At 31.5% G+C, this 26415-nt stretch overlaps 1 protein-coding gene across 3 annotated transcripts in view; it reads right to left on the bottom strand.

Moving 5' to 3' along the window:
• The window catches only part of LOC136974308 (uncharacterized), a 290946-nt gene that overhangs the window by 233241 nt on the left and 31290 nt on the right, over window positions 1-26415 (bottom strand). For all 3 annotated transcript variants that reach the window (XR_010880624.1, XM_067269150.1, XM_067269149.1), the window contains exons 3-4: window positions 23220-23459; window positions 20289-21710 (exon numbers count right to left, since the gene is read on the bottom strand). Coding sequence is in view for 2 of the 3 variants with exons in the window: in XM_067269150.1 (XP_067125251.1) it covers window positions 20289-21710; window positions 23220-23402 (1605 nt within the window). In the remaining variant the exon portion in view is untranslated. The remainder of the gene's footprint in view (window positions 1-20288; window positions 21711-23219; window positions 23460-26415) is intronic.

Below are 26415 nucleotides of genomic sequence, written 5' to 3'. Positions count from 1 at the left end.
TTTCTATATTTTTAACTTTTATACAATGGCAAAAAATTTAATTTTGAGGTAGGGATGGGCTTTATAAAAAAAAAAAAATTGTAAATGCTAATAATCAGTGAAATCCTCATTAAGTCTGGCTATACTCGAAATACGACACACGACCCCCTTTATCTCTCCACCACCTCGACCTTTAACCACCAAAATTTAATAAAATCGATCCCGCTAATAAACAAACCTCTCTGCAAAATTTCAGAAATTTTCGACAAAAAGCACGGGAGTTATTAAGCTTCAAAGAGGGCGAACACAATCGTGCTCCTCCATCCAAATACATATAATAACTCCATACCTCCTCTCTGTTATATATAACACAGCAGAGAATGTAAAAAATCCACAAACACAATAGAAAATTTAAAGGCTTTATCACCGAATAATACTAGAATATCACTTACATCATTACAGTTTTATCTTTAAAACTAAAGAAACGAGTATAAGGAATGGAGGAATGTTGGACATTCAGAAATACAAAGAAAAAAGATTCTTTTAATGTCTTTCTATACCGGAACAACCGGTAAAAAGTTTTGGTGATAATTTCTTAACTTCGGCAATGTCCCAAGTGATACGAGTCGGAAGAAAAAATAAAAAAAGGTGTCGAAACCGTAGAAGAAAGACGAAAAAATCCACTCGTCTCTGTCATATTTAATTGGAACCCTAAAGGCAATCAGAGTAGAGAAAACAGCCAAGCTTTCAAATAGATGGGAGGAAGGAATCGAACAGAAGATAGTTTCGGTAACAGAAAATAGCCTGGCAGATCTTAAATCAAAATATTAATAGACAATGTCGAAATGCGATCAATATTTACGAAATACAAGCTGGAGTAATAAAAGGCAGAGTTTCCTTTTCCTTTAACGTTTTATCATAAAATTTGGCAGACAAGTTCGTATTCTGCAGATAATATACTCTATAAAATTGCCGAAATATTAATAAAATTTCATCGTATTTTCTTTAAATATTTTAAAACGTAAGTGTTAATGTAGCTATTAATCTTGTCTTTTTTAAGTAAAACAAAAAAAAAAAAAAAAAAAAAAATCGTCACAATTTCGGACTGCGATTTTTATTCATATTTTAAAGTTATTTAATTTAAAATATACCCTTTCCACCTCAAATTAGTAGTGTCTTGCCCCCGTACATTATACTTTTCTTGATAATAACAGAAACGTGAAAATTCAGAGGGCAATTTTCAAATTGAAATAACATGATTTCCAGTTTTCATCGGAAGTTCATCCGGGACCTCCTGCCCTTATGCCCTTAAGCTTTCCACATGTGGTCTCGATCTTCATCTATCTAACTCCGTTCTCGAGTGTAACAGACAGACAGATGGACGACAGTGAAAATTCATAGGTGCAGCCCAATTACGATTAAAAAATTCTCCAGTATATGGAAGGAATGAATCGAAAGACATTAAAAAGTTCTGTAATTATAAAGTCTTTCTCTCTTCTAATGATATCTGAATGGAATAATTATGAAACTTATTCGTATAAATCTTAAATGTATCCACCGAATTATCATAGAAGAGGGCGGTAAGAATTTACTAAAAAGTGAAAATGAATGGAATAAATTTCTGCCGTGAATTAAGATATATTATTATACAAACAATTGTTCATGGAAATTACTTGTAATCATATAATATAACATATATCATTTAATATAAAAAAATGAGTTTTTAAAATAAAAATGTTAAATGTTTGTACGAAATAATTTATCATTTTACGTAACTTACAATAGATTTAAATTAGCCGGTGAAAATTTTAGTATAAATGACACTAGACGAATGTAAAATTATTTCTGCTTGATTTACACCGGAGATAACCGAACGAGTCGTCGTTAATTATAATTAAGCTTTATAACTTTTCTCGAAATATTTAAATAGTTTAACATCTCGTCTAAGTAATTTACTAATGGTAGCACGGTTTCGGTTTATGTAATTAGCCCGTAAGTTTAAGTGATGAATAAGTAAAAAGGACTTTTGTAATGATTAAAATAATTAAATAAATTTAGGTCATTCGTAAATTCTTCGATAATTCTATAAAGTGAATATAATTTACCTCGAGATATTCGCGTACTTAAGTACGAATTAGAATTTGGCTTATATTAAGGGTGGCCCAAAATTTAGTTAACTTTTGTAAAGTCCAAATTACTTACAAACTGTACAAAACTATTGTTCGAAATTATACTGCAGAATATAAAAAAGAGAGACACAAGCTATAAAAGGGGTAGTACGTACAGTACTTTATATAATATATACACGTATATATACAGGTATTCCTTGATTAACGCAGTTAATTAATCCCTCGATACTACTTGTATCAAAATTGCGTTAATTAAATATCATACAATAGTACCTTGGTACTCGACTGAACAATAACCACTCGAAAGAACAAATTTTTGGTTAATAACAAATATTTTTATTTGAAAAATGAGTAACTAATTTAAAAACCTTACGTATTAAAAAAAGGGCAACCCTTATTCCTTTCTTCTTATAAAACACTGTTAGCTGATTTTCGGGCCGCCCTATTTACGAATAAATTGTCGAAGTAATTAAAGGAGAAAATTTAATGTTCAAAATACGCATATTTACATTGTTCAATTGTTTTCTATAAACAATATAAACAATTATTAAATGTTATAAATACTTTGATATCAAGAACTTAACGGATAAAATATAAAATGTAAACTTCAACGAAGATATTCTTTAAATAAATAAATATTGAAAAATTGTTTTTTCCCTTGTTTTTTTAAACAATAAAAGAAATGAATTTTTTGTAAAAATTTTACAAAAGCTTCCCTCCTTAAGATTGCCATTAATAATCAATGCATGACCAAAACCATTAGCACGGATAATCAAGAATGTAGTTATCTTAAACACTTTCTACAATGTCAAAGGGTCATTACTAACTTCTTCATAAGCACTTGTTAATCAATACAGAGTCGTTTGCAAATCTCTTAACAAAGGATATTTATTTTTTTTACAAACACCAAAAAAATTTTGATAAAAATCTATTATTAAAAATTTTTTTGATTTATTATATTTAAATTGCGAAAATGAGAAAAATTAAACAGAATATTTACCTATTATTATTTAATTAATAAGAAAATAAAATTATTTACGGGGTGGATTTCTCATTAGGCCTACTACGCCCGGGTTTGGGAGTAGCAAAAATTCAAAATAAAATAATTTTATGTAGAAACAACCCGTAAATGAATTAGGCAATGTGTTATATAATGCGTGTAGTTGATACGAAGTCATCATGGTCTATGACGTCAATAAAATTCGAAATACGATTTTAGTACAGATTCCATAACACCGTGATGAATCGATTAATATACGACCTCAAAGAATAGTTCCAAGGAGACGGGTCGTTAAAGAACGAATATAAAAAATTTATATTCATTCTTTAAGAAGAATTTAATAAAAAAAGAATTTTTTTTTTTATTTTTGTTTTACTTTTCCGGCTATTATAACAAGGGAAAGCATCGGAATGGTGTCATATTTGAGCCTCCGGGTTTTTGCAAATCTCCACGTTTTCAAAGCTCTTGAACCCAAAAAAGTAAAAAGAATCCGTGGATGTGTGTGTGTTGGTGTGTATTTCGTTTAATTTCTCAGAATAGGGTAAAGATTAAGATACGAAATTTGCATAGTAACTTGTATAAAAGGGGTATTGATGCAATTAAATTTTGGTGGTTAAAGGTTGATGGAATAGGAGCTAGAGAAAGAGCATATCGGTCGGACTTAATGTAAATTTTAAGTCTTAAGCCTATTATTAACAAAGAAATAGTCGTGTATACAAATAGTTGTTCAAATTTTATCATATATTTAAATTATTTCAATAAATAATCCTAAATGAACTTTTGTATAAATAGTCCTATATCACTAGTAATTTATCTTAATAAAAAGTATCTTTAAAAAACCGCAACAATAAAATGACTAATTTCGAAATTAAAATTTTTCTTTAATTATTAATATTTTAAATTATTTTTGAAATTAAGTATTCAATTAAGGTGATCGTAATAAAAGGTACGATATTTCCTAACGCGAAAAAGAATTTTTCCAAATTAATTTAGTTCAAAATGCACCACTGGGGGATTTGCGGCGCTGCACGTGGCAAAGAAACCGCGGAGCCATTGTTTAAGGAGTCATAACTCTTGAAGCATAATCGCAGCATTGACATTGTTTTCGCTAAACACTTTTGCATGCCTGGAAACGTCAGCATACAAAATTTGGTTGAGTTTGGACCTCTTCACATCTCTCCAGGGTCATACGGCATAAAAATTACAAGTAACACACAAGACTTAATCAAAATTACATCGAATAATAGCTTGTAACTCGTTACAAAACTTTTTATTTAACATGTTTTGCTTGTAATTGTAACTCGTAAAACTTGTAACAACTATAAGCGTAACTATAAGGCCTACATAAATTACAATCTCTAGTTATATTAATGATTTCATGCGAATAGCGCATAAATTTCTGGATAATTAAAAAATAATAGATTTGCGAAGTAATTATTGATGACAGTAAAGATCTTTAACATACTTTAAAATTAACATTCACATTAAAATATTAATAATTAACCGGATTGTGACGGGATGCAATTTTTAATCATATTTTTAATTTATTTAATTTAAATTATATGCTCTCCATCTCAAATCAGTAGTGTCCTGTGCCTCTAGATCATACTTTCTCTGTTAACTCCGGTTTGTATCGGAAGTTGGTATATAGCAAATCAGGATTTTTTATCCCTAAGCTTTACATATCTATCTTTACTTTCATCTATCTAACACCATTCTCGAGATTAAGGAAGGACAGACAGACAACGGACGACAGTGGGAATTTATAGATGTATAGATGTATAATTTTTTTTCAAATTGCAGCCCAAAAAAGCATTAATTTAATAAGAAAAAATTCATATAAGAAATTTTAATGAACGTCATTAGTTAAATTTGACAGTTTAAAACATCGATTTATATAATTTCAATAATTTAAAATATTTTTTAATGTGTTACGCCATACAAAAAGTTTTTTTTTACTTTTAAGATCGAAATTTAAATAAAATTTAAAGATTTACACAATCCTAACTTAATATATATATATATATATTTATTTATTTATTTATATTTAATATGTAGGAACTTTTACGTATAAAAATATTTACATCTAATCTATAAATGGATAATATATCAATGTTAAAGGGTATATCTATTTTTAAACAAGAAACCTTTATAAAAAAAATAGGTCAAGCGAAAATTTCGAATTGTTCTTATCATCTACTACTACTCTCATATATATATACAGTTTAACTATACTGTATATATATAACTGTAAATTCCATTCTTTACTTCCGATTTAAGTAGAAAGCATGCACGACACGCGATTTATCGAGAGCAATTTGATTGATGGATAATAGCAATACTAATAAAACTGTTTTTATGTATTTGATACAGATACTACTTTAATTATCTTTTCTCGGGAGCAAAATAATACTACATTATTGTTAGCTTTGGGCTACATTTTGTTGGGCTACATAAAAAAGCTAACATTATTGTTAGCTTTTTTGGGCTACAACTTTTTCAAATTGTAGCCCAAAAATACAAAGTCTGTCCTTGCAAATCTTGAGAACGGTGTCAGCTAGATGAAAGCCGAGGCCAGATATGGAAATCTCAGAGGCAGGAGGCACCGATTAACTATATAAAACATCCTGTTTTCATCAGAAGTTACGTTATTTCAATTCGAAAATTTTCCCTTCAATGGAGTTACGTAGCTGTAGCACGACTCTGCTGTTATCACAAAAATTATGATTTACAGGGGCAAGTTACTACTAATTTAAGGTGGAGAGCATATATTTTAAATAAAATAAATTAAGAAATTGATTAAAAATTGCTTGTTCTTTTTGCCAAAAGTTTTTAAGTTCGTTTTAGTTTTAAGTAATGAAATTCTTCAGTCTAATAAATTTCCATTGCTCTTGCAATTATTTATATCACTAAAGTTAAAATGCATTGGTTTTGATATCAATTTTTGGTAAATAACGTGAAGCCTTATAGATGAAATACTACTCGTTCACTTTCTGAAATATTGTGATACTTGTTTTCTATTTTTTATCAAAAGCCAAAGAGAAATTTGTTGTTGTCTCCTTTTTTTTATACATGTTTCACAATTTCTTGGTATTTATTACAATCTTTTGACATGACTTTCCTATCTTTTAATCTCATTTTGTGAAGAATTTCAAGTCCCAGTTGTATTCTGATTTCTTTTTCTCTTTTTTTTCCGTAAAGATCCTTGAGGATAGAAGGGGGTGAAGGAAATCAAACGAGGTGGAAAAAAATCCACGAGATGAAAAGATGCAACTAATGAAGCCTGACAACAAAAAGACGAATAAAAGCAATATCGACAACTGTGTAGTGTGAAACAAAACAATAAAAATAATAATTTCAAAAATAATATTTATTCCTTCTGCATTAATTATATATAAAACTTATTTTTAATTTAACAGTTAATTGTAAAAATTTATTATTATTAAATGAAAGTTAATGAGTATTAACGTACACATTAACACGTAAATTTAACAGAATATATAAAACAATTGAAAATTTTAAAGATAAAATCTTCCTATAATATTTATAAATACTCTAAAAAATAGAACTTTTATTTTAAAAATGCAGTATAAACAAAGTATTTTCGGTATTTTGAATTGTTAAAGATTTCTTTTAATGGTTCTCTTCTACAGCAATAGAAAATTTCAAGAAAATTCCTTTGAATATTAAGATTAAACGAAAAGAATGAATTAAAAAAAAAACTAAAATAAATCAATATATTGTTTTCCAAATAAATTTATACAATATAAATAATATAAATTTAAATATGTATCATCAAAAATTTCATGTAAATCTACTACTAATTCACAAAGTAATTAACAGAATATTTTCTAATTAACTACAATATGACATATAATTACTTTATTAATATCTATAACATAGATTCAAACGTGATTCTGAATAAAAAAGCCATTAAAATTAAATTGAATATAATGACGATGAATCATGGTGTATAGAAGTATATGATAAATCAAAAAACAAATGATTATTTACTAATATAATATATATTACCCTATAGTAATGGGTTGTTCCGAACCTTTACGAAGATGTATAAAAGGAATATTGATACAATATTTAAATGAATTCTTTGTTTTCGTGCAATCAATCATCCGAGAGTGCGAGTGAAGACCGACATCTTCAAGTTGTTAGACTTCATTTCCAGAGTCTTCGAAAAATTTATCGAATTCTCAGGCGCTATCGAAATGTTGCATAATTTTTAGATAAAATCGACCAGTTCCTGAATCATTTTTAAAAGATTTTATATATATATATTTAACACACTACAAGCTAGTGAATTCACATTTTTCTCCTCATTATTTCCTTCGGATATTTTTACTAATTTTAACGTTACGTTGAAAGACAATTCCCGACATAAAAGTATTGTGTATTTTAATTAAAAACAATAAATTTTTTTCATTTTAATGATAATTTTGAATTGTGTGAGATCAATTCTTTCGTAAAATACATAATTTAGTAGCGTAAAACCTTTACAGAGTTAAAATTTCATTCAAAAATTTATGGTTATACGTTATACAAAGACATTAAGCCATGGTATACTCGATTGACTTAGTGATTTCAAACATTCCCCCCTGCAAATAGTTATAAATTGTTACAATAAAATTTTAAAGAAAATAAATAATAGCAACTCTTAAAATAATATTCTAAAATTAATAACATTTAAAATGTAAATCTAAACTTCATAATTCTACATGAAGTACGAAGTTCTATCTTTAAGAAACTAATTGGGCTGCAATTTGACAAAAATGTAGACCTATAAATTCCCACTGTCGTCCGTCTGTCTGTCCGTTTGTCCTCCCTTAAATTTGAATTATTCTCATCATTCAGTCATTTTATTATTTTAAATGTTGATCTTAACCTTTAAAAGTATACCGCTCGAAGATCCGGGTTCGAATCTGAGCAATTCAAACACTCCAGAAATTTTTCGGGGGTAGTCCGTCCCTCATTATCCGGCGAAATTTAATCACGTTGCCAACAACATACATAATCTTTATAAATTGTTAAACAATTATAACAATTCAAAATAGGTTCGAATCCAAGTCCATGGGATATGCAGGAATATATTAATTTGCTTTGATATCTATGGACATATTCAAACTATCTTAAAGACATGGACGATTTAATTTTACTCTGCGAATGATTATTATTAATCATAATATAAACGAACATATTAATTGTATATTAATATCTCATATTATTAACATTAACGATTACTAACTAAATAATGCAAAGTAACTAATTAAATAGTTTTATATAATATGAAATGAGTATTTTATAGTAATACGGTACGTTGTAGGTTAATAATCCGAAAGATTCGGTTCTTTTTTAGTCCATTAAGCAACTTTATTCTTCGTTTAGACCAGTGATTCCCAAACTTTTTCGATCTACCGTCCCCTTTGTTCCATAAAGTTATACCCAACGCCACCTAACCCATTTCCTCTTGTGTGAGAAAGGATTGGAAATATTCTTAGGAAAACTTTTCTATGAATCTCACACTTCGTTCCCTTACCGTACGTTGTTCTCAATATCTGGAAACCATTAAACGCAATTTTTCCTCTTATCAGTTTAACAGAGGAAAGGGAACGGCTGTCAGTGACCTCCAACTTTTGCCTTTGGTCACCGTTCAGTACCCTGCCTCCAGCGCCCCTAGATTTACTGACCGTCCACAAGGGGACGTTATCGCCCACTTTGAGAAACGCTGGTTTATACGTTCGGTTTATACATTAAACCAGGGATGAGCAACCTTTTTAATCAACGGGCCAATTTAAATTTTGAAACTTTTTGGCGGGCCGCACATAAAGTAACACTTATTAATAATTTACAAAACTTTATTTATAATAAACATTAGAATGAAAAATTATAAAATTTAAAAAAAAGTAAAGATTTCATATACAAATTTTAATGCAAAATAAAAACAAACAAGAAAAAAACAGAAAAATGAATTTACTTGAAATTTTTATGAGAAATTTGGCACTGTTTTTTCGATACAAGCTGATCAATATCAGCCGGAATTGATGAGGTAGCTACACGTACAGTATGCAGCTTTCTAATCGTGCATCACTCAGTCTTGATCGGTGGTCATTTTTGATTAATTTCATGGTTGAAAATAATTGTGCGCAAACATACGTACTTCCGAACAGAGACATCATTTGCTTTGCATTTTTCGTCAAAAGCGGAAATTTCTCAGGGCTCACATAAGATTTATAAAAATTTTCGATGTTTACTGAGAAAAATACATTTTTTAAAATCGGTATTATTCTGAATGTCAATCACTTCCATTTGAAAGTCTTTGGGAACTGTATCCAATCGATATTAAATGGCGAGGAAAACATTTTCATGGAAACCGCTGTCTTCTCAGCTTTGAACATTTGGAATCGTAATTGAAATTCGTTGATTAAAATGTCTATATATTGTGCGTAGTTTTGAGAAGTAGTAACGTTTTTCTAAATGTGGAAAGTGAGACACATTATTCTGCAAAAGATGCTGTTTCCACAATTTTAATTTGCGCTCAAAGCCCTGAATTTTATCGTACAAATTGTGAATAAACTGTCCTTTGCCTTGAAGTTCCACATTAAGATCATTCAGATGCTGAGTCATGTCGATAAGAAACCGAAAATCGCACATCCATTCTTTATTACCAAAATGAGGAAAGGCATATCCCTTCATATCCAAGAACAATTGTATTTCGCTTTTTAAGTTGTATACTCTTTTTAGCACTTGCAACTCTACTAAGCTAACGTACTTCGGTATTAAAAACCACGTCGCCATATTCAGTTTCTAAATCTTTCAGGAATTCTTTAAATACACAGTGATTTAACACGTGCGACTTTATAAAATTGATCAAGTTTAATTATTGGTACTGTGACATTTGGCAAACTCAATCTTTTCGCACACAAATTTTCCTGGTGAATGATGCAGTGGTTAACGAATATTTCCCTTCCTGTGACCTTCTTAATGTCTTGAAATAGCCTTCCCGATACTCCTACCTCCATGCTTGACATTGCCCTTGCTCCATCTGTCGATATACCAATAATCTTTTCTAATAAAATTGAAAAATTTTCCAACACAGACTTTAGTTCATCGTACAGGTCTTTGCCGGTTGTAGTCCCTTGCACTGGAATCAGTGAACACAATTCTTCGGTAATATTAAATTTGGTGTCAATACCACGTAAAAATATAGCCAGTTGTGCTGTATCGCTAATATCGCAACTCTCATCAAGTGCCAAAGAACAGTATTCGAATTTTGCAATGCGTTCACGAAGCGTTGTTGCTATGTTCTCGGACAAGTCTTCAATTCTCCTTGCAATGGTGAATCTTGATAAACTAATGTTTGAAATAATATTTATTTTATCAGGAAATGCTATTTCTGCAATAGCAGTCAGACATTCTTTTATCATCTCTCCATACGCAAAGGGTTTCATTTTTTTTGCCAGTATTTGACTGACAACAAAACTAGCCTTTACTGCCTTATTTGATGAAATAGCTTGATTTTTAAAAATAGCCTGTTGGTTTCCCAAGTTTTTCTCCATTTGTTTAAACTTATCTCTCCGGAGTTGTCCTGTTAAGTTTTTATATTGTTGTTCATGTTTTGTATCGTAATGCCTTTTTATGTTATATTCTTTTAATGTCGACACAGTCTCTGAGCGTATTAAGCATACAGCTTTATCTTTGACGAAAGTGAAAAAATAATCAAATTTCCACTTTTCTTCGAAATGCCTGTGCTCATCCGCAACCTCCCGTTTCTTTTGTTTGCTTTTTCGACATGCTATTATGAATTAAAAATTTGAAAGTTAAAAAAATTTGTAGGAAAACTTAATTTTGAATAAAAAAAAAAACTCTAATATTACCTTTTTGACAATAATATTGCACTCACGCCTTTCAAGAAACACAAGAATTGCTAAAATTGCTAGTTAACAGCTTACCAGTCTGACTGATTGTGTGACAAAAGCAAACACAAACAAGCACAGACGCGGCGCGTTCGTATTGCATGTAGGGATTGCAATTGCTGGATTCCTCATCCAGCAATCCAGCTGGATCCAGCGCATTTTTCGGCCTGCTGGATCCAGCACTTGGTGCTGGATCCAGCGCTGCGGATCAACAAATACTCAATTAGCTTTCTAAATAATTGCGCAAAAGTCTACGTTGTCGCGTTGCCGCTTTGCTAACTACTAGACTGCTACTAATTACTTACTAATTATTTACTCACTACTTTACTAACACTAATAATTAAATTACTTATAAATCAACTATACCTTAATCAATCCAGCAAAATTTAATAAAATAATAACGTATTCAATCGCTTTTAACGATCTTCCTCAGTTACAAAAAAATACAACATTAACTATAGAACATAAAATGTGTTTCGAATAAATATAAAAAGAATAGTGCTTAATTACATCCCATTTTTTTAAACAAGATACATAGATGTACTGCCAGGTCTGATAATTTTCGTATTGTATACCGACGTAATCCCACTGTTTTCAAACTTTTAAGAAACGATAAAAAGAAAGAGGATCGGAATTCAACAACGGGTATATATTCGGTGCCTTTACACGACCAACGTTTCAATTCCAAGCTTGTTTATGTGGGTGCAACGATGCGCAGTTTAAAACAAAGGCTCAAGAGCACAAATATACAATCAGTAAGAACCTTGACAACACTGCGCTGGCATCATACGCAAGACAGAAGGATGTTAACGTCCAATGGGATCAAGCGGCAATTATAAAAACGACGACGAATAGGCAAACGGTCAAACATCTTGAGAGATTGGAAATCTGCAAGGCGCACATGACAACTGGTTGTATGAACCATAGAGATGCGGACTCATTGTCTACCATGTGGAGATTCTTTTACATTAATTAATGTCATTAACGGACAATGCTGGTTTCGTTGTTATATCTTATATACAGTAATACCCGAACTTACGCGATAGGTGGGACCGAGCGATAACCGCGTAAGTTGAATTCGCGTAAGTCGGGGTATAACTTCGCATATAAATACATACAAATTATTTTTAATTGGGGCCGGAGACTAAAGAAAACAACAATTTAGAAAAAAATGTTTAATAAAACTTTAGATAATACATATGTATAACAAATTATATTATTAAAATCGTAAATCGAAGTTATTTTGTTATAGAAGGCTGCCTAAAATCTAACAAATTTGTCTGACGGCTCAAAGATTTTTTCTCCCGCAAAATTTCCTCGTAGCATGCTAATAATTTTTTTTTATTTTTCGTTTTGTAGAAGAAATGCGCTCTTCGTTGGAGTCTATATTTTCTAAAATTTGTAACCTCTTTTTAATTAAACTGAGGCCTTCTGTCAAGTTTCCAACCGTCATTCGATCATCTGATTGAACTGGGTCTAAAGGATCAAGTTTTGCCAATTTACAAATTTTCATTTTTGTATCGAAGTCTTTGGAATGTAAAGTTAACATTATTAAAGATGGAGTTTTTCTTTTCTTGTTTGATGCAGAAGAATCAGTTCTACTTCGTTTGGATGACACAGTAGAGTCTCAAGTCTCCGTAGATATAACACAGAAATAAATAAGACAAAATAAATTGTAGCTATGCGTCGATTCCGCGCGACACGTCCGAACCTGTAAGCTGAACAATAGTTTGGGGGGAGTGAGTAATCAAGGGTTGCGTGGCGCTCAAACAAAAGACGAATCGTCGAGATTTGAAAATCGTGTAAGTCGGTGTAGCGTAAGTCGAGGTATTACTGTACAGGGTGTTTTTTTTTAAACTGACGGTACTCAGAGACATCTGTAGAGCAATCTAACAGCCGGACTGTCGCCAAATTTGGGAGAGTGACTAAGGACGACATGGGAAAGAGATTCCGCGAAGAAAAAAGTAGTACCCAAATTTGCCGGTAGGGGTGGATTTGGCGCTGTTGTAGCGAAACAGCTAAGAATCTGCATAAAATCCAGCTGCAATTAACAAACACACGAATGAATAATCAGACAGAGGTTTCAGTGTAATAACGAAAGTTTAATTACTCAGCAAATAACCTTCTCTCTTCTTCAATGTGATCACCGTCCTGCTGGAAAAGGTATTGCATCCTGAACACCGTGTTCTCTATGGCCGAACGTAACATGTCCGCAGGAATGTTCATCACGGTTCGAGAAATGTTGTCCTTCAAAGTCATCAAGTTTGGGACACTACCAAGATAGACCTTAGATTTAAGTAACCCCACAGGAAAAAGTAACATGGGGTTAGATCCGGGGAGCGAGGCGGCCATGCAAGTGGAAAAAAGCGACTGATGACCCTTTTTTCTGTGAAGTGCTGGTAGCTTTTTCGCTACAACAGCGCCAAATCCTCCTCTACCGGCGAATTTAGGTACTACTTTTTTCTTCGCGGAATCTCTTTTCCATGTCATCCTTAGTCACTCTCCCAAATTTGGCGACAGTCCGGCTGTTAGATTGCTCTACAGATGTTTCTGAGTACCGTCAGTTTAAAAAAAAACACCCTGTATATATTTTTTCCGCTATTTATTTTGTTTATTTATCTATATTTTGTCCGTTTGGGCGTTTTCCGTTAATTTTCATATTTATTCCGAACACATTTTATGTTTTATTTTTTGTAACTGAGGAAGATCGTTAAAAACGATTGAAAACGTTATTATTTTATTAAATTTTGCTGGATTGATAAAGGTGTAGTTTATTTAACTTATTCTACTTCCAGTACATAGTTTTATATACTTATAAATAACTACAGACTAATATGTAGAGCCTATATATGAAAACTGGTAAGACTGATAGCCACTTAGCCACTGATTATCTGTCCTTACATTATTATAATATATTAATATAAATTAATCAGTAGAATTACCTTTGCTATTATTTAACTTAAAGATTACATTATAATTATAATCTAACTAAACATTTAAAGTTAATTATCTCTATCTCAAGTGTTAAACCGAACCAAAGTAAGTTTACTACCTAAATGTGTAAGAAGTTTTACTGATTTATAGTGACCAGTCTAAATAATAAAAGCTTCTTAAGTATTTTTTAAAAATGTTTTATTTCATTTAAAAAAACATAAGGATAGATAGATAGACAGATAATACTATTGCACCAAAAATACATCCACGCTGGATCCGCGCTGGATCCAGCTGGAATGATTTCAATCCAGCAAAAATCCAGCTGGATTCAAAACACTGCTGGATTGCAATCCCTAATTGCATGTTTAAACAAGTCGCCGACAAGTGAGTAACTCGTCACAAAAAATTGTTTCGGTTTAGTATGTACTACCATTTTATTATAATTAATTTTACAACATTATATTGATGGGAGAAAGTCGATAAAATAAATTCAATTATAGAAATGCTTGGCGGGCCGCATAAACATGTTTAACGGGCCGCAAGCGGCCCTAGGGCCGCGTGTTGCTCATCCCTGCATTAAACATTTATTTACTTTTACTTTCCTGGATGTTATATATAACAGAGGGAAAGTATGGCAATCGGTCAAAAAATGACCCTAAAAATTTTGCATTTTTGGACTCGAGGCAACTTTAAATATCGAGAAATGCAAAAAAATGGGAAGGTTTTCTCCGTATGGATGGATATTAGTGTGGGGGGCACAATTTTGCTCACCCCGTTTAAAGCTAAATAACTCCCATGCTCTTTGTCGGAAATTTCTGAAATTTTGCAAATTCATAAGGGGATTGATGCTCTTAAATTTTGGTAGTTTTTACTGGTTATTAGCATTTACAATTATTTTAATACCCATTCCTACCCCGAAAATTAAACTTTTTGTCATTTTATAATAATTAAGAAAATAAAAGCTTTTAAGAATAAAACATCGTAACAGATGGAGTCACTAAACGTTAACGGGAAAGTTAAGTAACTCGTTGCTGAATATTTTGCAAATGGTTCGAAAGATCATCGTTGTTGTTATTAATGATTGTAAATATTATAATATAATTTTACATCGTACTCTGGATATCAACAGAATGAAGCAAATGTCTTTGGTTATTCTAAATATTTACCCAAAGAATATTTTAGCAAGTTTTCGCCTGTGAAATTAATTACTAGAGCTGGTTTGACTGAATTAAAACCATTGAAATATAATTTAGGAGAAGTATATGATGCACTAATAGAAATTTATTTGGATTGACAATAATAATTCTGACATAGAGCCATTGGATTCATTCAATCGACTTTTAATTGTTAGAAATATTTTTAAAGGGAAAATGTCACCGCTAAAAGTTTTAAATTATACCGACAAAAATAAATTAATTGAAAATTTGCCAAATGTTTTTATATTATTGGGAATTCTTTTAATCCTTTCCGTGTCCTTCGTCATTGGAGAACGATCTTCCTCAAAATTAAAATTATTTACGTTTAACAATGAAGATATTAGAAGTAAATTAAATAATGTTTCGCTTTTTAAAATTGAATTTATGTGAGGATAGTTTCCTTTTTCTGTCTATAATAAATAATCACACATAAAATATTACGAAAAACTTTATCTTGTTTCTACTGCCACATATCTATAAAAAACTGTTATTGCCTTTCCTTTGCCCTCACCTGCGAAAAAGGGCGAAATAAACTTGGCTGACCTCGGGAGGCATAGTCCCTGAGGCCAGCCAAGTGCTCCAGGTCCTTTTTGTGGCGCCGGTCCTGCACATCCTATAGGAGCAAGAAAAATGCGACCTTAAATCCCTCCTAAATCCATAAAAATTAAAGTAAATTACGTTCTATATTTAGCATATAAGAAACATATGTTTAATTTTGCTATTTTATCGGGCCGCAAGCCAAAAAAAGTCACATTTGACCCGAAAGTTTCATCATCAATTTAGATAGTTCGGTTAAATTCGCATCAATTCATTATTCGTTTAAAGAAACAACGTCATAAATGTTCTTAAATTTCTCCAGTTTTATTAAAATTACGTTAGAAATTTCATCCTAATTAGATTAATGTATAATAGCCGCATCCTCAATGATAATCTAAAAAAACACTAAAATTTTTTTCAGAATCCAAGTCTAAAGTCAAAGAGAATTGGTAGTGTGTTGCCCCTGTACATCATCCATTTCCTTTTAGCATTAGGTCATCAATCTAATTCCTTTCGGGGGAAGTTTTGAATTAAATTTACGTAACTTTCGGTGCAAACAGGAAGTTCGTATATTGTTAATCAGGGCCTCATACCCCTAATCTTTCAATCTGTAATCTCGATTTTCACCTATCTCGCTGTAATCTCGATTTTCACCTATCTCACTCCATTCTCGAGATTAAGGAAGGACAATGTGGGAATTTATACGTCTACAATTTTTTCAAATTTCAGCCCAATTACTTAATGGTTCCTCCGTAGATAAGTTATATATATATATATATTTATTTATTTATTTATTTTGTAAGTGTATACAATTTATTTTCATTAAGATTGGGTGTAGAGATGGAAGCATTAAGTTGAATGATTGTTCAAAATCTGTTAATCGGAAAGAGGAGATGATATCGCAATAGTCACTTCGCCGGATGAATCTATTGATAATCCGAACAAAACGCAATTGATCGGTTTGTTTTCGTCATAGGAACAATCAAACAATCCGAAGATAGATTAGTTTTGCTATCTAAGATTTATTTTCTCTTTCATTCGATAAATAAAAAAATTATTAATGTTAGATAAGTGCATCGTTTCTAATGGTTATTCGTGTCGCGAAAAATCTGAAAAATTTCTTTATTAATTGTTAAAAAAATGATATGCTTTCCGATAATGTTTCTAGTGTAATGCGACAACATTGATAATTACATTCATCTCACGCATTAATTTTCTCGAATAAATGGGTTATTAGTTAGAAAAGCTTTCACTTTGATCGGTATCTTCATTGTTACTTTGAAATACGGCTCAATTGCATTATAAAGCAACGATGGCCAACCTTTATCCGGAAAATGGGACAAAACTAAATTGGAAATTCGGTAGTTCCAAATGGTTGGTCAAATATTTAATTTGAGTAATTAAGAAAAATAAGAAAAATGCTTTAAAAATTTTTGCTTTAACTTTTTAATTTATAACAGAAAAATCCAATAACGAATTGCTTAACTTTTCCGGCAACATTTGGTGGCGCCATCTGTTGTCATATTTTATTTTAAAATTTTGTGTTTAATAGTTAAACACAAAATTTATTATAAAATGGCAAAAAACTTAATTTTCAGGGTTGGGATGGGTTTCATACAAATTGGAAATGATAATAACCAGTAAAATCGTCGTTAAATTCGACCTTACCGAAGATACATACGACTCCCTTTATCTCCCCACCCCCTCGATTTTTAACCATCAAAATTTAATGGCATCGATCCCCTAATAAATAAATCTCCCTGAAAAATTTCAGAAACTTTCGACCAAAAGCACAGGAGTTATAAAGCTTTAACCAAAGTGAACTAAATCGTCTCCCCACACACATACTATCATCAATACACACAAAAAACTCCCCGACTTTTTTCGCATTTCTCGACATTTGAAGGTCCTCTAAGTTCAAAATTGTAAAAATCCTAGGAGTCATTTTTTGACCGATTGCCATAACAGCAGGGAAGTAAAAATAACAATAAACTGTATATAAGTGTAAAGAAAATAATAATGTGATTGTTATAGTACCAAATATTTCGTTTAGTGGGAAACCTTCTGTTATTTGATAATTTTTCTATCTCAGGTTCGTAATTAGTAGCCTTATAAGACTTTTTACGACAGCTTTAGGGCTCCTCTTTCACACTACGTACGCACAGTATATTTTTTTGGGCTGGGTTTGAAAAAAGTGTAGACTCATAAATTTTCACTGTCGTCCGTCCGTTTGTCTGTCTGTCTTTTCTTAATTAAGTTTTAAAATTTTACAAGGTTTCAAGTGAAAGAGAATCATTTGTAGAAGTTGATGAAATGGTGGCACCGGCTGGTGCACCACCGTCTTATATCCAGAAGAACAAAAATCGACTCGGAATCGATTCTAGTACTCTCGGTAAACCCGGATGAATGCCCCTCGATTGCCAGCTTTATCGCTCATTTGAACAAGTTATATTGCAAATATAATTATTTATCTTTCTTTTTAACCAACGAATCGACTTACTGTGACAGTAGTTTATTATTGTCTAACTCTTCGGTTACTGCGGTACCATTAATTGTTCCTTGTTTGTTTAAGATTTTAAGTAACGTATCTATAAAAACAATTAAATAAAACAATTTGAATATATATTATTCAAATCGAAATTGTTATTTGTACTTTAAAAGATCTCGAGAGATGTCTGTAGTATTCATGCTATTAATGCTCATTATAATGCTTATTAATTCCCAAAATTTCGACCTCTCTTCTTAATTTTTTGATGAGAGTAATAAAGTGAGGACTGAAAAGAAGATTTTTATTCCTTTTATTAATTCGGCTGTGCTACTTCCGTCAGTAAGAAAACTACTCAATTGTGCAAATGTACGATGGAAATCTCAATTTTTCCATTTCAATTTAGCTGTTTTGTGTATTTTTATCTTATTCGATTTGAATTCTTTGCATCTCTTCGTCGATTTTTCGATACGGTACTAATCAGGTTTTCTTCTTCCAATTATACGTATTATACATCAGAAATACTCGAGATTTTCATCTTTTTATCCTCGAAGTTTACACGTTTTCAGTTAAATAAATTAAAATTTATTAATAAATATTTTAATATAATTATTCTATTTATAAACTTTTACTTAAATTTGAAATCTAGTACAGAAAACAATTAAAACCTCATATAAAAATAATGATATCGAGTTTTATCAACATTATCTGAGGGAAGGTATAGCGAACGATCAAAAATGAACCCCCCCCGCGAAGACTTTTTACATTTTTGGGCTCAGGACACCGAGAAATGTCGATAAATGCAAAAACGTCCGAGAATTTTTCTCTACGGTATTTTTCCGTATGAATGTTAGTGTGTATATATGCATGTACAGTATAGTACTGTACGTGGCACGATTTCGTTCACTTTCTTTGAAGCTTAATAACTCCTGTGCTTTTTGTCAAAATTTTCTGAATTTTTGCAGGAAGGTTTGTTTATTAGGGAGATCGATGCTATTAAAATTTTGGTGGTTAAAAGTCGAGGGGGTGGGGAAGTAAAGGGGTCGTGTAATATCTCCAGTAAGGTCGAACTTAATGACGATTTTACTGTTTATTAGCATTTACAATTTTTATAAAACCTATACCTATCTTCAAAATTAAGCTTTCTGCAAGTTTATAAAAATTAGAGATATAAAAACATTTTAAAATAAAATATGATAACAGATAGCGCCACCAAACGTTGCCGAGAAAGTTAAGCAACTCGTTAATAGATCTTTTAAAACTGTACCTTTTAGATTGTAAGAAAATTTTGTTAATTTCATTTTGTATGTATAAACACACACACACACACACACACAAAAAAAAAAAACTTAAAAATTACAAAAATTAAATATATTTATTTTTAAAAGGTGCATTCCGGGAATTAAATTGTCACACCTTATATTTATTGATTGACTTGTGCCAAAATTCATTCGTTATTTATTTTTTATAATTTATTGTCATGTATGAGAATAAACATAAACGTTTGAATAAACAAGGAAATATTTTTAAACCGTTACAACTTAAATGGCGTTATGACTACGACCTTACATAAAGGGCCGTCCATTAATTATGTGTACAGTTTAAGGAAGGGCGAGGATTGTAAACTGAACGTCATTCTACACAACACGGAGGAAACCGTCAAAAGTGGCTGAAAAAACGGTACACGTAATTAATGGCGACCCCATATAAACAAGATGTTTGTTAGAAAATTGAAAAAAAAACAAAATTTAATCAATTCATTTAAAGAAACAGTGATTATAGTAAATGTTTCTTAAGAAAGAGATAACAAATTGCAATATAAATAACACGGCCAGCAGATAAAAGGCTTAGACTCCGATAATACGCCCAAGGAAGGAAATGAGACCGAGAACCTCAGTCAATTAACGTCGATGACAGTATCCATATCACGTGACTGATAGCAATCGACTTAGTCCCGCTTTTTCATAATGACAACCCCAACAAAAACATATAATATATACTACGGTATTTGTTATACAATTAAATGTGGCAATAAGCGTAAACTGCTCACTCTTTGATATTATTTGAGTAATAAAGAAAACAAGAACAAATAAGGCAACTTACCTTCTCTTCGTCCCCGCTTTGAATGCTTTTGTTGCTATGGCGACTGTGAAGAGACTCGGCGTGTGACGAACACGAAATGCCTTCGGGCGAGACTCGATTCATATCGTCGACCGAAAGAAAGTCTCTCTTCCTAGAGGGTGTTTGACGCTGCTGTAGCTTTTGGTCCGGTGGTACGGCTTGGAATCTTTTCAATATGTTGCTACGAAAATTAGAACCAAAAAGAAATCCGTCTTCGGCCGCCACCATTTGTGGAGCCGGCGTGGAAGGTGCAACCACAGAAGGAGGAGCACTCTGAGGAGGAACGAGCCAAGAGAGTGCATCGTCAATGAGAGAAATCTGATATTTTTTTAAATCTTGGTCGACCATATCACAGGCCGTAACTCCTTGACGATTACAAATTGCAAGACGTCCACCGCTTTCTAATATATGACGCACGCATTGCCAAGGGATCCTCGACTGACAAGCAGCTAAGTGCAAAGGCGTAACTCCGTGTTGATCTTGGACATTAGGTATTGCTCCATATTTTAGTAACAAATGTACCATAATATCGTTACCGAGAGCCACGGCTAGATATATAGGAGGAAGTAAATATAATGTATCTCTAATATACTCTTCGTCGTAACTCACTTGTCGACCGTCCAGCCCGGTATAAATAGTTTTTAGAGATGGTTGCAAGTCCGTATTAATGGTGATGTAATGTCTGGGAGGAGTGACGGCTACCGGAGAACAACTATCGTTACTAAGATCACTATTATTACTAGGACTAGAAGCGACTAGAAATTTAGCAGTGCCCGGACTTAAAAGATGGCTCGGTCGTCGACACCTTTCAGGGCAACTATCTTCGGATGTGGCAGAATAACTCTCTCTTCTCCAAGGATCGCCGGTTTCTATGGGCACTCCGCCTTCGTTGGGATCTACACCGTATTTTAATAATATCCTAGCCACGTCCACCGAGTTGTGTTCGATGGCCAGGTGTAGAGCGTTAGAAAAAATCGGTGGTGATTCCTGATCGGTGGACATGCTCTCTCTCCTGTCCAGTCGATCCAAAAGCGTTTGACTCTTCCTTAACAGAATCTCCACATCCTGACTGACGCAATGACTGTGAGATCCACAACTGGATTTATCTAACAAACTACCGTGTAAATTGACGGGAAACCTCCCGTGGTGTATTTCCAGCATTCTTCGAACGAACGCCGGATCGTTGTGTCTAATGGCTCTTTCCAACTGTTCTGCCTCGAAAGACAGATCGTTAATGCTAGACGTCAGGCTACCACCCGAAGGCATTGCTCCGGGTGACGTAAGAGAGTTATAAGAGGTGCTACAAGGAAGCACCTCTTCACCCCTGATACCAGTGGGCGAGTGACTTCGATGTCGCGACGACCTCCGACTTCGACCGTAAACATATTCCGAATCCGGGTACACCTAATACGGCAAAACACAATAATTATATTCTATATTAATTATAATTATTTATTAAATAAAACTTATTTAAACGTAGTTAAAGTTTGAAAATTGCCAGAGAGAAAAGCGGTCGATGATCAAATGGGAAGTAGTAATGCACGACCTTGAGACGTCCTTCAGACATTTGTGGCTTATAGACTCAGTCGAATAAAAACCCCTTCTATAAATATATCCTTACATATTAAATGTAAACAAATGATTAAATTGACCATTTAAGGTTTTAATTCCATGTATAATTTATCGGAATAAGATTCCAATTTAAATTCATCATTAAAACAAAACTAGTAATATTTTAATGACTCTACCTAATCAATTATATTCAATTATGTGAGGTAATTGCAATTATACAATTTATTTATTGATTAGATATTCGAGATGGATTTAAAAAAAGATTAAATAGATTACAGGAGATTGAATTTACCGTTCACAATGTCTAAAGGAAAATAACAAATAAGAGAATAATTATTTAAAAAATTTAAATAATAATACCAAATAAGTGTGTTGTCTTTAAATTGAAGAAAATCGAAGGTTAAGCAACAAAAATTAAATCTGAATTCTAATTTACAAATTATCTAGCCATAATAACGTTTAATTAAAAATTGCCACCAGAAAAATTACTTGAAGGAGTTATCTCAATTCACGTTCTCCAGGAATAAAATAATTTGATTACAACTTTTTTTTTTAAATGAGCCTTTGAGATATTAACCACTTTTTAATGATCGGAACCAGGAAAGATTTTTAATAAAATTAAATTCTGTAAACAAAATAAATTCTCTATCGACCAGTCCTTTATATATTTCAAATTAATTAATCATAGTAAAAATATTTTAAAAAATAGATTTAAGTTTCTCATATTTAAATTTTTTTTTAATTTCAATAAGTTTCTTTTATTTCTTCTTAACTTAGAGATTGTTTCAGAAATGATAACTACAATTAACCCGCCATAATCTTCTGATTAATGATTTAATGGATTCTTTTTTTAAATTTTTTTGGAAACATTTCTGACAAAACATGTAATTCCAGTAAAAAAAATATGATAAATGATAACGAAGATGATATTAACGATATCATTTACCTTCATAAGTATGGTAAGTAAATGGAGTCAATAATATCTCGTATCTCTTTCGAATGTCAACATTCGCCTAAATTTTCTTTGTACATTAATTATAATTTACATTTATAATAATATTAAAAAATGTGTACATTATTTTATACGTGAAAAATGTCTTTAAAAACTCGGGAAACACGTATAATTTCAATTTTCCTAATAAAATTGCAGTTATGGGAGATTCCAATTTTTTCTTCTAGTTTGCAAAGGATGATTGAAAAAGACAAATGAAAAAACCAGTCTTTTTCAATTATCCTTTCGGTTTACCACCCGATCATCCTTTTTTCAATCGGTCTTAACGGTATGTATTTATACTGGACACTGTCTTAATATTAATTATCATTGATAAGAATGGTATTTACCTTTGGAGGTCGTACTCCGAAATTTCCCAAATCACTCTGTAAACCGAATGGATAAACCTGTTGCTGCTGAAAATTTAATGGTGGAGACGAGGTCGACGGACATTCGCTGGGTCTTCCCCAAACGTTCATGGACATGGCAAGGTCAGGAGCGATGCCAAATAACAAATTGCCAGCCCACTTCATGACGTGGGCGGCCAAGAAATATTTGTGATTTTTGATTCATTTTTTCGGTATTCAAATCTAAAAAAGATTTATAATTACATCGTCAATATACTATAATTTTAATAAACCAATATACATTTGTGTTCAAATGAATGTACTGTACTGTACATCTCTATAAAGTAATCCAAAATGAGCAAAATGGGAATAAGAAAAGAAGGAATAATCTAATTGAAATTAAAAAAAAACAAAAAAAAAACCTTAACTTAAGTTAAAAATTTAGAATTCCACAAAATCTGACTAATACATGAAAGACCACAGTTAATAATTACATAAAGATCGTATTAGAATTAAACATATTTCACTAGGTACTGTACAACGAGAAAGACTTTCGTGTAATGGATTTTATTTTCATGTCGTATTTCACATAGAAGCCATTTGCATTTAGGAATGTTTACCTCAAGTATAAATCCGGAGACGAAATAAAAAGACTATCTGCTGTATATTTTACTTTAAAATGTATATTTATGTTACTTTTATTTTTCATTTTGGAGTTCCAAAATGTCTTTGGAAATTCAATTCTGTTCGTGCTTCTTAGTATTTTCAATTTTTTTTCTATGTCGATAGAAATATTTACCGTTCACTATCTAAATTTCTGTTTTCGTTACGAATTATACAAGATTAAACTTTACGATATTTATAAATTTCAACATAAAAAATGGCACCAAAAGTCAGTTAACAGGCCTCTAATGCGAGTGAATCACGAAATTTTCGATCACGCGATTAAATCATGTATTTTAGAAACGTTCATTCTATATTTGGCATTTGAGTAATATTATATATTATTTTTATAATTTACGAAATATGCCATTTAAAAAATAAATGTACAGTACATTGGCTTCATTAAAAATTTATATAAAATTTTTATCGATTAAAAATTGACCAGCACTTCAGTTATGCCGTATTAATTATTAAATAATAAAAATATTTTAAAAAATAACTATAGAATGCATTATTTGACAGTTGAAAAAAATATATATATAATGAAATTTATTATTGTATCCTTTATGTAGTCCAAACTTAATCATAATCCTATATTACAGAAATGTAAAGTAGCCACAGTTTTAAGTAGACTACGGATGTTAACATAATGAAAGTGACAAAAGATTTATCCTTATATAAATTTAGTATTTGAAATATAAACATAAATTATTTTATTGTGACATGGTCACAATACGGGCTGAAATTTTTAGTCATATTTTTAAAATTAATTTAATTTAATTTAAATTATATGCTCTCCAGCTCAAGTTAGTAGTCTTGCTCCTGTAAATCGTACTTTTCCTGCCAGCGATAGAGTCGTGCCGGTCATCTAACTCTTTTCAGAGGAATATTTTTGAATTAAATTAACTATTATACGTAAATTTATGGAAAGATTAAGGGCAGGAGGGGACCTCCTGCCCCTAATCTTTCCATATCTGGTCTCGACTTTCATCTAACTCCATTCTCGAGATTAAGGAAGAACAGACATTCAGCGGGAATTTATAGGTCTACAATTGTTTCAAATTGAAATCCAATTACTTATTATAAAAGTTTATTTTTTAAAATAAGTAAACTGTTTTTCAATTACGCACTTACGAAACAGTAAACTACTTAAAAAGCTTGAAAATGTATGGATTTTTACATAAAAGAGAATGTAATTAAAGAATTAAAAGCAGAAATTTTAGTTATTATCTTATAAAGAATGCCAATAATTTCGTACACATTTACACAATCCTCCACTAGCATTTTCCCGTTTATTTTTAAAGTATTATTCTTAATACGTTATTTATTTTTAGTACTGTACCCATAATTCTTTTTGCCAGCGTTCGTTTTGTGTATTTCTTCAAGGATTTCTCTGTCAGTTTGTATTTTCCAACAGTGGTAAGAAGTGTCCGGAAAGCGCAAACTGACAGAAAAGAAGTTTACATCCGATAAATAAAGAGATCTTTCGAGTGTAAACGGAAACTGAGCAGATCCGAGTCTGATCGATGGTGGTGGAGGATAAAACAGCGATTAATTAATTATTCAGAAATGGAATTTCAAGAGACAAACAAAAACGCTGGAGTAAGGTTTGCCCAAGCTAAACAATGCAGGAGTTGCGAAATGGTCGTTTTGGTTTCGTCATCGATCGCCATCTTCGGTCCGACAACCTAAGAGTCGAAGTCGACGAGTTGCCATTGTTTGACTTACGACAATGACAAAAATAAGTACTCGTCTGCAAAGGATTAAAAATCAATATTTATTTAATCAACCCACTATTTATTTATTCTTTTTATACTAAGAAATACTTCCTCGTCTTCAAAATGTATCGGCGTAAATTCCCTTCAAATGGTCAGAATAATTAAAAATACTAATTAAACTTCCCCACATTTAATAAGAAGAACTATCCGATTATTTATATTTTAGTAATTTCCACAATTAACTCGGCAATTATAAGAGATAAATAAAATTTAGCCATTGATAAATGATAGTAAAGTAATTGCGATAAATGTAAAAATTCTCACTTAATTTGATTGCTTTGCAAGTGTCTTGAGATATAAGAAACTACCCAAATTTCCATACACGCTGAAACCTGCTAATTGACTACCTGCGTAAGGTGACCACTTTGAGCTGGTCCCTTCAGTGATCACATTATTAGGTTTCACTGTACTTGTACTACTTCGATCTTATTAAATATATATATCTTGTATCCAAAAGTGCCGTCAAGTTATCAAAACTAAACAACTAAATATGAATTTTCCTTAAATTTAGTAAACATTCAGTTTGGAAGTTTACAAATGAATATAATATCCATTCAATATAATGAAACATTCGACCGATATTTCACTTTTGCTTTCTTTTTTTTTTTATAACAGAAAAGATTTTTCTCAAATTTCCTCTTATTCAAAATCAATGTTCTGAAGGGTCAGAATACATTGATACCAGAAAATTGGCTTACACTTGCAAGCTTTATCGTAAATAACCCACTTCACATATTATTCTCGCTTTTAATACTGAT

The sequence above is a fragment of the Centruroides vittatus genome, unplaced genomic scaffold (assembly GCF_030686945.1).
Source record: "Centruroides vittatus isolate TY-2023 unplaced genomic scaffold, ASM3068694v2 contig_347, whole genome shotgun sequence".
Lineage (NCBI taxonomy): Eukaryota > Metazoa > Arthropoda > Arachnida > Scorpiones > Buthidae > Centruroides > Centruroides vittatus.
The sequence above is the reverse complement of the archived record's forward strand: the minus strand, read 5'-3'. Positions and strand labels throughout refer to the sequence as shown.